At 32.1% G+C, this 17,954-nt stretch overlaps 1 protein-coding gene across 4 annotated transcripts in view; it reads left to right on the top strand.

The window, feature by feature from the left end:
• LOC130447880 (facilitated trehalose transporter Tret1-like) overlaps positions 1–17,678 on the top strand; it is a 56,270-nt gene extending 38,592 nt beyond the window's left edge. For 2 of the 4 annotated variants that reach the window (XM_056784922.1, XM_056784921.1), the window contains exon 2: positions 16,308–17,678. In XM_056784922.1, the coding sequence (XP_056640900.1) occupies positions 16,308–17,665 (1,358 nt within the window). In that variant the 3' untranslated portion in view covers positions 17,666–17,678. Of the gene's footprint in view, positions 1–1,338; positions 2,719–5,676; positions 6,056–16,307 lie in introns of those variants that run through there. The other 2 variants (XM_056784920.1, XM_056784923.1) reach the window with 2 other exon arrangements.
• The last annotated feature ends 276 nt before the right edge of the window (positions 17,679–17,954 follow it).

The raw sequence follows: 17,954 nt of genomic DNA on the forward strand, positions 1-17,954 counted from the left end.
AAACCAGAGTTAAATTAAAAAAAAGATGTCTACTAACATTGTGAAAATCGAAAAATTGGAGCATCGAGCCATAATCAAGTATTTAAAAGGGTTAAGAGGTGAGCAGATTTAGAAAGATATGCTTAATAGCCTTGGTGATCAATGTCCTTCGTATGCGACCGTGAAAAATTGGACAGCAATTTTGAAAAGAGGTAAATTTTCCATTGAAGATGATGACCGATCGGGAAGGCCTGTTTCTGTGCCAGACCCCGAAAATATCGATGCAGTTCATGACATGATTGTATCAAACCGTCGAATTGGGCTAAAACGGATATCTGAAGCACTGAATATTTCATACGGACGCGAAAATCATATAGTTCACGTCAATTTGGGCATGAGAAAAATTGCTGCAAAATGGATCCTCAAATGTTTGAATGTTGACTAAAAGCGTGCAAGAGTAGAAGCATCGCGTTTGATTTGTGCTCGATTTGAAGACTATGTAGACTTCTTAAACCGAAGTTTTACTATGAATGAGACTTGAGTAAATTTCTATCTACGATCCAGAAACAAAGCAACAATCATTGGAATGGCGACACTCTCCAAGACCTAAGAACGTTCGTGTCCAAAAATCTGCTGAAAAAGTTCTTGCTTTAGTTTTTTGGGATTGCCATGGAGTAATCATGATTGATTTTTTGCATGAGGAACAATAACTGTATATCACTATTTGACTTTACTGACTACTATACGGGTAAAAATTAAAGAGAAAAGACGTAGAAAGCTATTCAAAAGTATTTTGTTTTCGCAGGACAACGCCCCTGCACACAAATCTCATGTTGCCATGCAAAAAATTCGTGATTTAGTGTTTGAGTTACTAGAACACCTCCCTTGTTTACCAGATTTGGTTCCGTCCGAGTATCATCTCTTTCCTCAACTGAAAAAAATTTTAAAAGGTCGTAAATTTTCTCCAACGAGGATGTAATTAAAGCTTTGGCGGTCTGGTTTGCAGAGCAAGAAGAAACATTTTTTTTAAAGGTCTGGAGACGTTGTAGGTACTCTGTAATAAATGTATCCAATAGAGAGGAGAATATGTTGAATAATAGAATATTTTGACATTGAAATTTTTTTTCTGCTTTCTAAACGTGTAGTTAGTATTTGTCATATAACTTGCAACTCACAAGTAGATCTTAATAATAGCAAATTTACTTAGCCTCATATTATAAGGTGAGTATTGTTAATAGAATAAAGAAAATATTAAGTGAACACAAAATAAATTTAGAAAAGTGTTCGGAAGTTATTAATTTATAATTTATATACTATAATTTGCACAAGATGGTATAGTTTAATTGTTTTATATTTCAGGAATCATTTTGATGTTAGTTAACTCGGCGACAAATGTTTGGACGTCTCCTGCTATCATTAAGTTACATTCGAATGATACAAATGAGAACATTCTAGGTAGAGACATAACTACATTAGAAACATCTTTATTATTAGGAATACCAGGAGTTGTCTCAATAATAGGAGCCTGTTTTCTACCAAAATTAGCAGATTTTATGGGAAGAAGAAGAAGTCTACAAGCTATGGGTCTGGGAACGTTCCTCAGTATTGTGGGATTAGCTTTTAGTAATAATATTTATTCAATCATCGGATTCATGTGTATGGTGCAAATTTTTTGTGCTGGTGTATGGGGAATACTTCCATTATACTTAACAGAAATATGTGATGACCACAACCGAGCTAAATATGGTTGCCTAATGACTGTTTTTTCTCCCATTGGTCAATTGTATGGTCTTATCATAGGACCGATGTTCAATTATCGCGTATTCACCCTCTTAATCGGAATACCTCTAATACCCTTTTCATTATTATTCTTATTTGCACCAGAAAGTCCAGCGTACTCTCTTTCAAAAGGAAGATACGACGAATCTCTTGAGACATTAAAAAAATTGAGAAGTAATAAAACTGACATTGAAATAGAGCATGACTTCAATAATTTGAAGAAGAGTATTTTAAAATCGGATGCAAAGAAACAATTCAGTTTGATGATGCTGATCAACTCTAAGGAATGTAGGATTGGATTGTTTCTGGCTTTACTACCAATTCTTCTCCAAAGTTTTTGTGGTATTCAAGTAATCACTCCCCTTTTGGGACCAATCTTCAATGATTCCGGCTCAAATATATCTGGTAACAATATAGCTATTATTGTTGGAACAGTGAAGCTCATTACTTTTATTTTCACTACATTTGTTATCGAAAATACAGGAAGGAAACCAATGCTTATTATATCTGCTTTTGGAGCTGGTATATCCGCTACATGTTTAGGTGTATTGTTCTATCTAAAAGACCTAAAATCACCTTTAATCGATAAATTCCAATGGGCACCGGTGGTATTCGTATGTATTTATTTTGTATCATACTCAATTGGACTTGGTCCCGTTCCAATGGCTATAATGAGTGAATTGTTCACTTCTGATGTAAGAGCAACTGCCATTGCTGTCATTTCTACATCAAACAGACTTTTAATGGCCAGTTATACTGCCCTTTATCCCATATTAGCTGAAACGATTGGAACACATTGGTGCATGTGGATGTTTGGGGTATCTTGCTTTCTTGGATCTTTCTTGATATTCAAACTGTTGCCAGATTTTCGAGGAAAAAGTATTGTGGAGATTCAAATAATTTTGAAAAATTATTAGATAACTCCAAATAGAGAATAAATAAACAACAAACATTACAAAACTGTGTTTTTTATTAATATATCAATAATCTCGAGCAGAAATAATCCTATTTTATTATATTATACAAAGATAATTTGTAAGAATTTGCAGCTTACGGTATTATGAATATATTATTTATTATGAATATATTTTCTTCATAAATATAAAACATACCTTAACACAAAATTGAAATAATTGAATTACATCTATTATATAATTTTTATAGCAGTATCTCTTTTAACTCATGTGACAAGCTGTATTAATTTGAGTTCGTTTTATCAGTCTGCTCGTTATTATAGCCTTTATATACAGTGTCGGTCGTGAAACATATATGTTAAACAACATAAACCGAAAAATATAAATTAAGGTTACGAAATGTTAAAATCCGTCTACCTTGATTATTTGAAGACAATTTACAAATAATATGAGCGATTTAAAAGTTTAAATGAGTTGGTAGAGGTCTTCGACCTCCAACAGAATTTCATGGTGTGCAAAAAGAGCATAAGCTTCCAGTTTAAACATGTTATATAAGTATTGAAGTATTCACGAAACAGCTTGTGAAAAAACTACTTTTTGGCCACAAAAAGTTTCCTTGTTTGTCCGCATCCATATTACTCACTAGATTTAAAAAGGATTTCTGATTCGTTACTGAAATGTGGAATGTGATAAACGGAAAACTTTTAGCTTAACTTACCCCGCTTGTTTCGCGAATATATAAGTGAGTCTACGCCAGTCGGTTTTCGATCGCGTATCAATGTACTTCGCCTTTCGTGCTGCCCCCAGTGAAGACATCCCGCGAAATAATTTTTTCATGTTAAGGTGTGTTCAGATGGCGCGAAATTGTTTCACGCAACAGTTTCGCGAAAATGTTTCGCGAGTCGCTGTCTCGGCCTAATGGTGTACACGGAGCATAACATTTCTGGTTAACAAACAAAAACAAGGTGAGCTGCCAGTTTATGAGAGACAAGCAGGTCTGTTGTAATTCCGACAGAATATGTAACTATAATGACAATTGATAGCAAAAGAAATACTAAATAAAAGAAAGCACACGCCGATGGTGGTCGAGACATATTTCGTCTGAGATTCCAACATAGAAATAGACTCCTTAGGGAACAGCGGAACCTTCTGAATTTACTCAAATTCATACATCTATCAATGATTCAATTTTTGCCTTCAAGTTTAAGTTCAATGAGGTCGTACATTTTTGGCGCAAAATGGTAGAAATGGTTTACACAACGAGAAACACTAGAAGCAAAGCTATCTGATGCACGCATAATTACCGACTGATGAGTTGTTTATGACAAAATCTACTTGCCAGTACACGTGAAAAAAGTTTCGGACTGAGTTCCAGTTATATACAGCAAAATATTTTCGCGAAAATGTTGCACGTAACAAATTCGCGCAATCTACGTTGCTGACGTTTCTTTTTAATTCGTGGTATATTCTCATGAGTCCATGTATTCTCGCTAGTACATCACTAGTAGTTTACAATATTATAGTCTGTATCCAGAAAAGGATCTGGAATCTGATATTTTCTACGTCTAGCGTCTATACTGCCACTCGAATCAATATAACAATCATGATAAAAATATGATAATGTGTGTGTGTTTCAATTTTTTAATTCCCTTTCCTATCTCTATCATTATCATATTGTGCTTTGTAACAAGTCATTCTATCTTTACCCGGTTTCTGTAATGGTTTAATACTTTGAAAAAATGATTTACTTATTAGTATCCATCAAATTCTACCAACTCAACTACACCAGTACCATCGTGTACACTAGCACTGTACTTTGTTTTCACACTGAATAAGGTTAAATCAACTCAAAAAGTTCAGTTCAAATCAGTATTATGGTCAGATTAACATTGTCGAGAAGGTTGCTTGACATTGCATTGATGTGGTAATGTGGTATAATTGCTGTTGCTGGTGGCTCTCAGCAAATGTTCCAATAGTCTGGGTACTGGTGTCCATATTCTAGTCCCTGTGGTTACTGTTTCTGTCATACCAAAGGACATTAACAATGCTTCTTAGTACCGTGTTTTGGTTGGTTTTTGTTAACGTAATTTGAGATAACTCACAAACGCTAAGAAGTATAATAATATTCTTTGAGATTCATAACCTCATTGCTACATGTTACATGTTACAAACGAGATTATTATATTATATATTATAATCTGAAACTTAAAGCGAATAGAAATTCACTGTTAGTCATAGCCACCAAAAATTTTGATGCACTTTTAATAAGCGAGTGATCAAGTGGAAAACAGAGGGGAAATATCTGGGACTCACACTATAAACTTCTCTGGAAGAAACATGGAAAAGCCACAAAAGCCGTTTGCCACTTTGCAGGAAGGAAATTGGGGTTGTAACCCAAATATTCTACGGTGGATGTACATCGAAATTCTGAGACCAATCATCACATATTGGGCAGTGATTTGCGGTACTAGAACTAGTCTGAATACCATAAGAAACAATCTCGCAAATGTATAAAGACTGGCTTGCTTATGTACAACAGGGGCCATGAAATCTTGCCCAAGGGCTGCACTAGAAGTTATTCTAGATATTCCTAGATAACTCTCCACATAGAAAGCGCGACAGGGAAAAAGGTAAAACAAATAAAATTACCCTACAATCAGGGCACTGTCACCTCAACAAACACCTGAAGACGCTAGACCTAGCAGATAATGCGGCGTGTAGATTTTGTTGTACAGAGGACGACATCTCTGGCAATTAAATTCACATCCTCGACTTTTTAAAATAAGTGAGATTGATAGATCAGCTGTGAGTACAGGGTTCTCCAGTATCGCAGAAAGAAAGGGGGACACAATAAATCCTTTGGGTCGTACTGTATACGATACTTTGTTGCTGGACAGTTCTCTATTATTGGCGAAAAAAAAAAATTCGCTTTTTAAAGGATCGGAGTTATATAATGGATGAAATTTTCACATTTATAAATTATAGTGCACTGTATTATTTCTTGTGAAACTTTTGAATAACATGTGCAAATTTTTCAAGAAATCAAATTTTTTTCATAAATTTCCATGCATTTTTCATATATACATATCTGTAAAATCATTTCAACATGTCGGTGTAATTATTCTTAATTTTTATAACATCGGTTTAACGTGAAATATAATAATGGGTACAAATTCATTCTTATCGACATAGTTTATAGACTTAAACAGTACAATAGTATACGCCGCACAGATATGATATCATTTGCATTAATATGGAAAATTCATCATTACAAGAAGTGAATTATGTACCCAGCGATGGCGCAGAAAATATAATTAAACTGAGTCCTAGTAATGTTCGAAAAAAATCTGACACCATCTTCTTGAGGTTTGTGATACTCTCAGGTAAGTATTTTATGGTACTTATCATAATTGATCAAAGATTAATAATGATTTGCTCATTATTACAATTCTTTATCTTGATAAAATTAAGTTAAATTTCATTTATTTATTCAAATTATATTTTTGTTGAGGCATATGATTACTCGTGAAATGATAATGTGGGGATTAATTAATTATAATTATTATAATAAACAATGGCTCGAATATCGTATTTCAAATTATGTCTGCCTTCTATCGGTTACTAACCGGTTATTCACTGTAGTTTCAAAAAAAACGTATCTGACCTCTTTATAACATACAATAGTGAGAATAGTTAATATGAATTAATTTGCATTGATTCATATTTTATTGAATGGAAACGAATTTATTTTCAATCAACCATGAAATTATTTAAATAATTCTAAAGAATTCATAGTTTGTCTTTTTAACAAATGTCTAATTGTGATATCATGGAAAATATAAAGGAGATGGATATGGAGATGGTGTTCTTAACAATATGATTGGATTAAAATTTATTGAATTTATTATTTCTAAAATAATAGTTAAAAAAATGTCATACACATACAAATTCTATTGATTAATTATGACTTATTCAAAATAATCTAACAGGTTAGTTCCAAAAAGTATGAGTGGTCAAAGAAGATTATTGTCTTTTGGCCTTTGACTCGTGAGTGTCTCGGCAAACCAATATTGCTTAATTACAGCTATACCAATAACTCTACAATTAGATAGGAATGGTAAAAATTGATTTTATTTTCCAATCAGTTGAATAATGTTGCAAATATACCGTGTTCCAAAAAAATGTGATCCCGTCTCTAGGATAAATAGAAAACTAAGAATATTTGCGGTTTGCTAAATAAAACATTTTCGTAACGCCATCCGTATTCCAGATAAAGGGCGTTGAAGAAAAAACCTATACATATTTTTCACCATTTTGCCTCAACTACTGGCAATATTGTATTGAAATTTTATAAGAATATGTTTTGGAAGCTGATACATCCAATAAATTAAGTTTTATGACTGACTCCTATAGAGGGCGCTAGTTACAGTAGATTTATTAAGGAAAATTTAATTGAATCCAAACATCATTCAATTTCACACCTGAAAGTAATTGTTAATAAAACTCGATACTGTGTACCGTTTTCGAAATTTTTTAATTTGAAAATTTGAATTTTTGATAAAATTTATTAATTAAATAAATCACAAAAAAATGTCAAAAAAAACAAATAACATTAAATAGAATTCAATTAGACTAGGTGTTCAAAATGTCATCTGTTTTCTCGGATACATAAGTCTATTTTTTTTTCTAAAGAATCCATTAATCTTTTAAATGGTTGGGAGTCAGCTATGTGGTCATTAAAATGATGGTGAATTCTTTATTTCAATTCTTAACATTAACATTAACTTTCTTATTAAAATTGCATGACCTAGGATGTCAATAAATCGGAGCTTCTACTCCTCTACCAATCCATCGATTCGGAAAATGATTATTCAACCAATTACGACACCTTCAATCGAAGTGCGGTGCAGAACAATCGTGCATACAAAATAGATATCTTCGCTCGTTTAGCTTAAAAAATCCAGGTACATATTACTATTTGAATTTTCAGGTAGAATGTGATAAACTATTAATTTGTTACCTAAAGTAGCTGCTCAAACATTAACTTCAAATGAGTGATGGTAATGTGGATTCTCATTACACTAATAGTGTGCAATATGGGAGTTACACATACCTTGTCGTGTAAAAGTGGCCTCGTCTGTAAAAAAATACAGTTTGAAATGTGTGACAAAAATCCACTCCAGCCAGAAGATCGTATGATAAGAGCTCTTGGACTTGTCTGTAATGATAAGGATGTAGCTGTTGCTCTTTACGTATTCTCCATGTACTTGAAGAAGACGTATTTATTTGTTAGAATTTACTAGATCTCGCTACCCGACAACGTCGTTCAATGGCTATAAATATATTTTTCCTTGGAAAGTTTCTTCGAGGAAACCTTTCTGCACAACGCATAACAGCTGCACTAGAGTTTCCTAAACACTCGCTTAAGGTAAATAATATGTCTGTGTATTCAAAGTTTGAGTCAATTTGGATAATTAATATCTAATTTACGAAATAAAAAGGTATCAGATATGTAATTATTACTGACTCAACGTCATAAATATCAATGAATGACAGTTTTTCATAGCAAACTCAGAAAAAAATGCTATTCGTCGTGTTAAATAATTATGGGTACTTAGCTATTTAAGGTTTTAGTATGAAACAAACAACAGTTTGAGTCCCCGCAATACATGATCATCAAATTGTTGTTTCTTTCATACTGAGACCTCATAGCTCAGTGCCCATACTTATTTAACTTTGAAAAACAAGATCATATACTGATTAGACTGAATTTTTGAGAAACGTATCCAGAAATGAAAGCCCTTGAGTTCCAATTTCTTAAATGTACCAGTTTTATCGATAGGGTCTCATTTTCACGACAAAACATTCTCAATTTTCATTTCACATGAATGCTTATTAATTGGTAATAATAATAATTGATTACTTTATCAATACTTTAATCCAGCACCTATCATAATTTACAAGTCAAAATATTCCGAAAACTGTACACAGTATGGAGTCGCATAAAGAATACCTTGTTTGTGTAAAATTGAATGATGTTTGAGTTCACTTGAAATTTTCTCAATAAATCTAATATTGAAAATGTTCAATACTACTTGGTACGAACCGTGTAACTAGCGCCTTCTATAAAAGTCAGTCACTCTTCTTGGTTCGACACCTTGATAAGGGAATAGATGTTATAGGTCGAATTGCGTTTAGGTGAAGATGAATTTATTCCAATATGTATGTAACAAAAATTGCTCTTTGAATTTTGGTGGCATGTTGACGTTACAGTTCTTTTATACAGGGTGTTTCGGAGTGAGCGATAGATTTCGCCCGGATGCACACTCGGAATAATAGGAAGCCATATTGAATGTCTTGAGTTTGAAATTGTCATGCAAATTTGTTTGGTCTATACGTATTTTGACCTGGATAATTGAATAAAATAGGTCTCAGATCTGTAACATAGAACAACCACCTTAAATGTAAGGTTACTTACACAATTTGCTTATTTTTGTTTTGATTTTCATTCAGTAACATAAAGATATTCTTTTGTAACTTGTATGTGAAAGTAGTTTAACGCATTTATTAAGCATTTAACGAAGTTATTTTACTCCAAACGTAAAAAAAGTGTATTTTGGAGTATTTTACGTCAGTTAACGTAAGAGCTATTACAGATAATGAAACCTATTTTATTCAATTTCTCAGGTCAAAATAGGTATAGACCAAAGACATTTGTATGTCAATTTCAGACACGAAATATTCAATATGGCTTCCTATTATTGGTGGATCAGGAATTGTTATATCAACTTTTCTCCTTATATTTATCTATATAATCATTTCCCGAGAGATTGAGTGCTATTCTGAAATACCCTATATAAAAATACTTCACAACAAGATACTTTGTGTTGATAAGAATAGAAATTAGATATTTGTATCGGTAAAACTGAGACTAATCGAAGCTTTATACGGAGATACCCTCTATTATCACAACTTAAATTTCCATATACGTATAATGGACTGAAGGAAAAATAATTATTCAAAAGGAGCTTAAGCAAATATTATAATCAAACAACAAATAAAATACATTCCGAGCATAAAAATGTTAAACATCTTTTCTTATCAGGACTTTATCCATAGTTATCAAAGTATTTTGATGAACTAGAATAATTCATAAAGGACATAAAAGATTATCAGAATATGTATGCGATCTAGTACGAAAAACTAAATTAAAAATGTGTACATGAGGTTTCTTGAGAAAGTTGATTAGAAATCCATTAAAATAATCACAAAAATTAAACTGAAATAGAAAACCACAAAATGAATTTCCAGGTAGAATATGATAAACTATTAATTTGTTACCTAAAGTAGCTGCTCAAACATTAACTTCAAATGAGTGATGGTAATGTGGATTCTCATTACACCAATAGTGTGCAATATGGGAGTTACACATACCTTGTCGTGTAAAAGTGGCCTCGTCTGTAAAAAAAATACAGTTTGAAATGTGTGACAAAAATCCACTCCAGCCAGAAGATCGTATGATAAGAGCTCTTGGACTTGTCTGTAATGATAAGGATGTAGCTGTTGCTCTTTACGTATTCTCCAAGTACTTGAAGAAGACGTATTTATTTGTTAGAATTTACTAGATTTCGCTACCCGACAACGTCGTTCAATGGCTATAAATATATTTTTCCTTGGGAAGTTTCTTCGAGGAAACCTTTCTGCACAACGCATAACAGCTGCACTAGAGTTTCCTAAACACTCGCTTAAGGTAAATAATATGTCTGTGTATTCAAAGTTTGAGTCAAAAATTAAACTGAAATAGAAAACCACAAAATAGTGAAAAAGACAATGAATCGAAACAAAACAAGAAAATTTCATGACATTTTTATAGATTTCATCATACACTGGATATCGTTTATAACAACCTCGGTTATAACGACGTATCGGTTATAGCGACCATATTTTCCGGACCCTTGATTCTACAAGCCTTAGAAACGCATTTTTGATCGGAAATAACGACCTCGGTTATAACGACTGATTATAACAACTCATTTTGGTAAGACCCACCAAATTAAAAGATCGGTTTTAGCGACGCCGTTGTCCGAATCCTTAGAACTGCCAACCTTAATAAATAAAGATGTCTTAGCAGACTATGCAAAAATTGACGAGGGTCTCCACACGGAACAAGATATTAGTGATGAGGACCTTATCAATGAACTTGACGCCGATATTGAAACCGACAATGGAGAAGAGGATGAAGAAGAACAACTTGACATCCCACCGTTAACCGACGCATTGAGGGCGGCACAACTTTTGAAGAAATTTGTGATGTGTGACAATCAATTTTGTACTCAGAATATAAAATCTGGACTTGATGAAATCGAAAAAAAAATCTCGCGCGAGTTTTATCTAAAAAAATGTAAAAAACAAAAAGTTATTACCGATTACTTCTCAGCTCGAAATTGATTTTCCTTTTATTTATGTTAATTATCTTAAAAAATTAAATTTTATATAATTATCAATAAAAAATTCTATTATTATTATGTTGACAATGTGTAATTGATTTAACAAAATTCCTATTTCACATTTGCTTAATGTAGATGTCATGATCGGTTATAACGACAATCGGCTATAGCGACCAAATGTGCCTGGTCCATTGAAGGTCGTTATAAACGATATCCAGTGTAATTGTAAAGAATTTAAATAATTCATAAATAATTGGCAATTGTGAATATAGAATATTTATATGGTTATAAAAAAATTTATTCTGATATTTATCTCAGATGATCTGTTAATTCACATATTTAGGAAAACTGTCAATGCAAAGTTATATTTTAATATTTAATAATTCTCCTAAATACTAAATACCCAACAAGTAAACACAAGCTTTAATAATATGTTGCCTGACTATAATTCTGAAAATATGATTACGCGTTGTTTTGTTGACCAGGCATCTTCAGCGTTAAAAATTCAAATATATTCCAATTTATTCATAAAAAATGACCGAATAACATAAAAACAACATGATAATTAATTCAACTACTTTACTCTCAAACTCCTCTCGGTTCGATTGGGTATATGTAAATATAATGATAGTACGATTTATCACTTTGAAAAACTTTTTAAAGAAAAATTCAGTCATAGACTCGGAAACATGACAAGTGGAGAATAATTGGAGAATAAATCGAAATTACCCCAAGATACGATAACAACAACAGAACTCATGAAAGAGGAATTGGAAGAAGCAATAAGGAAAATCAATATAGTGAATTGGAGTTGACAACATAGAAGAGGAGATGATAAAATATTCAGGGTACTCAGGGAAGAGATGACAATTGAATATATTTCATTTAGCATATAATATTTACAAAATACCCTGAGACTGGAAAAAAATCAATTGATACCTCTGCATAGAAAAGGAGATTACCTTGTGTGAAAACTACTGAGCAATATCCTTATTCTCGGTGGGTTCAAAAACTCATACGAGAATCATAACGAAGGTAAGGAAATACATTGATAAGGGAAGTGCATATAAATTTATTAAAAGAAAGAGAAACAATCGATAGGCAATAAATATATATTGAAATAATTATTAGAAATAAATAAAAAACCAGTACTAAGAATTTGTCGATTTAGAAGCTGCATTCAACTCATCCGAGAAATAATTTTCTATCGAGCTAACATAAGAACTATATAAGAACAAAATGTTCGAATAGCCAGAAGAAGATCAAAAGAGACTATAATTGAGATAGGGTTAAAACAAGAAGATAGTCTAAGTCCTCTTTTATTTATTCTAGTTATGAAAAATAAGGGATAAGAAACATTCAAAGAGAAGAACTAAAAATCGGATAAAGACTCTATTGTCTCTATTCATGTATCTACCTGAAAATAGGAGTGAACATCAAATAATGGAAGAAGATGCTAATAAATCAAAAACCAAACAAGGTAATATGAGGAATACTTGATTATGAACCAGCAAAGAATAAATAAAGTTATCACATATACATAAATGAATACATTTCACAACAGATGAAAGTTATATAACGCGAATATAGAAAGCGAAGAGAGAAAGAACGGCGAATGCTTTAAATAAGGCAAGATTCGAGATAAAAGAAATAGATGAAAACATAAGAATGAAAGTATACAACTCGATTAAGCGCACTTCTTGATATATGGAAGGGAAACCTAGGTAACGAATCACAAAATACAGAATAGAATAATAACAGCAAATATATAACAACTGAAGAAAGAAAAAAAACGCTGATACTCTGACATTTGTAATTATATTAAGAGTTCTGAAGAAGAAGTAAAAAAAAATTCTCAATCCATCAGAGTTTGTAGCTGACTCTAGTGGAATTATACGAGAGATCTGACAATATTGTAAATATTACAATGATATTCGCCATATTACAGAATCAAACAAAAATTCTTCTAATTTCTATAGGCAGAGAGTTTTATAATGGAATTCATTTGTATAAAATGAGGATATTAATTGTGTATATTAGATAATCATATTTAAAGACGATCTTCTTATGAGTATAATGACTGAAAAAAGGTAGTCACATTGGTTTATTACGATTGCAATGGGCTTGTTGAACGTCGCTGTATCTTCTAAAAAGTAATGGATTGTTGTAAGAAAATTGAATGAGTTTGTTTTAATGAGACTTCATTTTAATTGATCTTTTTATCAAATTTTTCCGAAACTGCCTTTCTGTAATCATTCACTTTCAATTCTTGAGTTATTGCCACGGCATCTACTTAATTCAATATGTGTTTGAGAACGTGGCATATTGCTAAATTACTTGATGTTTTTTCACTCCTGGTACTTCGTAAGTACGTTTTGAGCCTTCGCAATGCAGTGAAACTGCGTTCAGCTTCACAAGATGAAGGACATGTCATTAAAAGTTTAAAAGTCGTGCATCTTCTGAAATGTATCTCTGACCTGAAAAATTTTTTCTATTATTATAAAGTTTGCTTCTAAGACGCATATAGACTTGCAACTTGCTGCAACTGGGATTCATGATTCGCTAAGCAGATTTGTAACATTATAGTAAAAGCGCCCTGAGTTCGTGAGTTTAACTGCGTAATTTAATTTTAAAATGGGTCATTTTGTTTTAATGAAAAATTGGGTGAACACCCTAAAGAGTGTACACTTATTGCAGGGGGTGTCAAGACAGCCTGAATATCCCCCGTTGTTGTGCCCCTGGATAAGGATCATTACGGAACATCATAATTATGATTCTTTGTGTTGTGGTTGTGAATACTCTACCTTAGCTGGTCTCTACATTTTTATATAATCTATGTAAGCACAATATTCCTCTTTGCAGTTTCCTGTATTGCTTTATCAATATTTTGTTTCCTTTCGAGACAAAAGTTATTTCACTACATTACTCTATTTATTGGAATATTTTTCAAAACCAAGCCATTTCGGTTTATGAATATGAAAATATAATTCCAGCTAACTAATTACGTACCGGAGAAATTTGGAAACTGAACATTGAAGGTTGTGACATATTTTTAAGAAATAACATCACAAGATCATATTTACCAATAATTTTAAATCCTATAAAACAGTGAAGTATCTTATTCTGCAATGAATATATAATAGTTATTTGTTTAGCAAGTGTTTAGAAGTAAATGTTTGACACGAGTTTTTAGTTAACATGAGTATGAAAAAGCTTTTCACAATGAACCAACTCATTTAATACTATATTATTACCATTATACTCGTAAGCATAACAAACCTTTAGGTAAGTATTTCAATTCATATATGTATCTATAATAATTCTTGATTTCAATTGTAATGATGTTTTCAATATTATTTAATTCTAACCAGAAGTCAGATTATTAGTCATTACTATATAAGAAGAGACATTTTTAGGACTTTTGGGTTAAAAACAAAATTACTGATATCGATAAGCAGGATTGCTTGTGATGTTTGTGAAAGTTGCAGCATTCAAAGTGTTGTTGCTCTTGAAGTTTTAAGCAAGTGGATAGAAAGTTGTTGCTATCACAATTTTTTTCACTAGTGACTAGGCAACACAAAATACAATTTGTCGCTTACACACAGAAACGTCACTTTTTACTCTCGTTTCGCTTTACCAATGGAAAGATTTCTTACCAACAATGATTAATGTAAAATTTCTTTAAGATATCAATAGTAAGAGATATATTTGACACAACATGTGAGATTTTGCATCACTCCAATATCTCATAATCTATTTATTTGCATTTCCATTCGCATATAAAGTATTTTTGTTACTACTACTACACAGAAGTCTGATTGTTGCTTAATTTTTCTGTTAATATTTCCAGTCGTCGGTCATAATCATCATTTAAGAATTCATGTATTATTTACAGTTTGTAATGACGAAATGTCACCAGAAGCGAATTCTGCAACATATATCAGCGCGCGCTAAACAATTGCTGGTCTTCAAATCTATAAGTAGTAAAACATAGACCGAAAGCAGGTTATTTAGATTCAAATATCGCGATAGGGTCAAATAATGGATACAGAAACATAACTTGTGACCAATAATATTATACAAAAATTATAAAATGATTAATATTTGATAAAGAGTTTAGCTTTTTTAGAAATTATTAAATATATGAAATCCTAAACGATTACGAAAACGTCCACCTAAGAATTGCTACTTAAGTTTTGAAATAAGACAACACTGATGTGAATATGTCAAATATACTATTGGCACCACATTTTTAATAGTAAAAGTGTTGTCATACGAGTGCTTCTAGTTGTTTATAAAAACTTGATCATTCATCTTCGTCACAAAATTGAATTAAATCGCGATTATTTTTTTTTGATTATTGACGTGAATTAAACCAATAGCAGTTTTATACCGCATATTGTGACAATCGCTCAAAAAAGCTGATTGGTGCAAAGAAATGGTGAAAAAATCAATAGTCGTGCTTTAAAAGACATCTATAAGATGGTAATAGGCGAAGAATTATGGATCTACTCATATGAACAAGAAACTAAGCAACAATCGACTGTAGGGTATTTCACGATGAGCCGATTCTAACAAAAGTTATACGAGTACTTCGAAGCAAATTGTCGCCTCTGTTTTCGGAATAAATGATGCCACCTTTCCATTAGAGTCAATTTGTTCACCAGAAGTGTTCGAAAACATCTGAGAAACCAATCGCAGAAGCCAATTATTCTCTACGACGAAATGCGAGCTCTCACACATCAGCTCAAACAAAAACGTTTTTGAATAGTCAAAACATCGAATTAATGGGTCATCCTTGTTTGGTACTTGATGATTTCTTGTTATTCCCAAAGATCAAAAATAAATTGCGAGATTAACGTTTCGACAATTCGTACAAAAGTGTATTGATCTTAATGAAAATATTTTGTAAAAAATAAAAGCCTTATCCAAATTATATTTGTTTTTATTTGTATATTTATAAACTTAAGTAGCAATATTCATATACATACATAATTATTTTACAATTACTCCCAGGCGGATCTTGAATTTGAAATTTTTGTATTGATTCAATTAATCATAGCTTTTAGAAGATCTTTAAATAGCACTGGAAAGGTACTGAAACTGCCATTATACTTCACAGTATTAAAAAAATCTGAAAATGGTAACATGATATATTCAAAAAGATTATAACTTCCACTTTTTTCAGCTGTACTGCTACAACTTGAGGGATCAGCATTTTGGATATGGCCTTCACCAGCGATAGTAAAAATGAAATCCGAAGATCTCGATTCTAATCCATTAGGACGCGTCATAACAACTACAGAAATAACTTTATTGGTAGGTATACCGGGATACGTTTCTCTCATTGGTGGAGCTATTCTACCAAAAATATCAGACATATTAGGGAGAAACAGAAGTTTGCATCTTCTCGGTCTTGCTATGTTGTTGTGCGCTATAGGACTAGCTTATAGTAATAATATATATTTGATAATAATATTTTTGACACTCTTTCAAACTGTATCTGCTGGAATTTGGGGAATCCTTCCAGTGTATATAACAGAAATATGTGAAGACCACAATAGAGCTAAATATGGCTGTGTTATGTCTATTTTTTCACCGGTTGGACAACTTTATGGTTATGTTACAGGAAGCTATTTCAGTTTGAGAAGTTTTACCTTCATATTAGCAACGCCGTTATTTGTTTTTCTTCTATGTTTTCTATTTGCTCCGGAGAGTCCGGTTTATTCTTTATCAAGAGGAAGAAAAGAAGAATGCATCAAAACGTTGAAAAAGCTGCGAAATAATAAAACTGATATAGAATTACAAACCGATTTATATCATATTAATAAAAGTTTAATAGAAAAAGAGGAGGTTCAGCAAACTAGTAAAATTAATATTGTGCAACTTTTTACTATGAAAGAAGGGCGAATAGGATTGATTTTAGCTGCGTTGCCTATCCTTGCTCAGTCATTCTCCGGAGTGCCCGTTATGATGCCTCTACTAGCACCCATTTTCAATGATTTGGGATCAGATTTGTCTGGTAATACTATATCTATTATCATTGGAACGGTTAAAGTACTCACTTTCTCATTAACTTCTTTAATAATAGAAATAACTGGTAGGAGATTGATGTTGATTTGCTCTTCTGTCGGAGCTGGTGTAATGGTATCACTTGTAGGAATATCTTTCTATTTGAAAACTACTAAATCGGCTGTAGCTGATCAATTAGAATATGTTACATTGGCAGGTATTATATTATATGTACTTCTTTATTCTATTGGCCTTGGTCCGATTCCAATGGCCGTGATGAGCGAATTATTTTCTCCTGAACTAAGATCCAGCGCTCTCTCATTCCTCTCGATAACCACAAATCTCGCCCTCACAGGATACTCATCGATTTTTCCTTTGCTAGCCGAGTGTATAGGCACTTATTCTTGTTTCTGGATTTTTGGAGTAACTTGTTTTATTCAAGCATTGATTTTTATCGCCGTGTTTCCCGAAACCAAAGGAAAAAGTATAGTCGAAATACAAGATATGTTAAGAAATTATAAAGTATTCAAATAAAAATCCAATTAAATATTCTGGTTTCAGTTTATAACATAACAAATTTATCCAAATATTGATAGTCTCGTTCACAAGTCCCATATCGTTCAGAATCTGACCCGAACCACCGAAAATTATGTTTTGGTCTCATTCTATTCGGAATGGCATGTAGAACAAGCTATCAAAATTCCAAGAGAAGTTGAAAAAAATGTTAGAAACAATAAAGTAAAATGAAAATTTGGAGTTTGGTTTGTTTGAAATATTTCAAAAAATATTTGAGATCATCGAAATTTGGAGTAAGATCCTTAAA

This window comes from Diorhabda sublineata, chromosome 8 (assembly GCF_026230105.1).
Source record: "Diorhabda sublineata isolate icDioSubl1.1 chromosome 8, icDioSubl1.1, whole genome shotgun sequence".
Lineage (NCBI taxonomy): Eukaryota > Metazoa > Arthropoda > Insecta > Coleoptera > Chrysomelidae > Diorhabda > Diorhabda sublineata.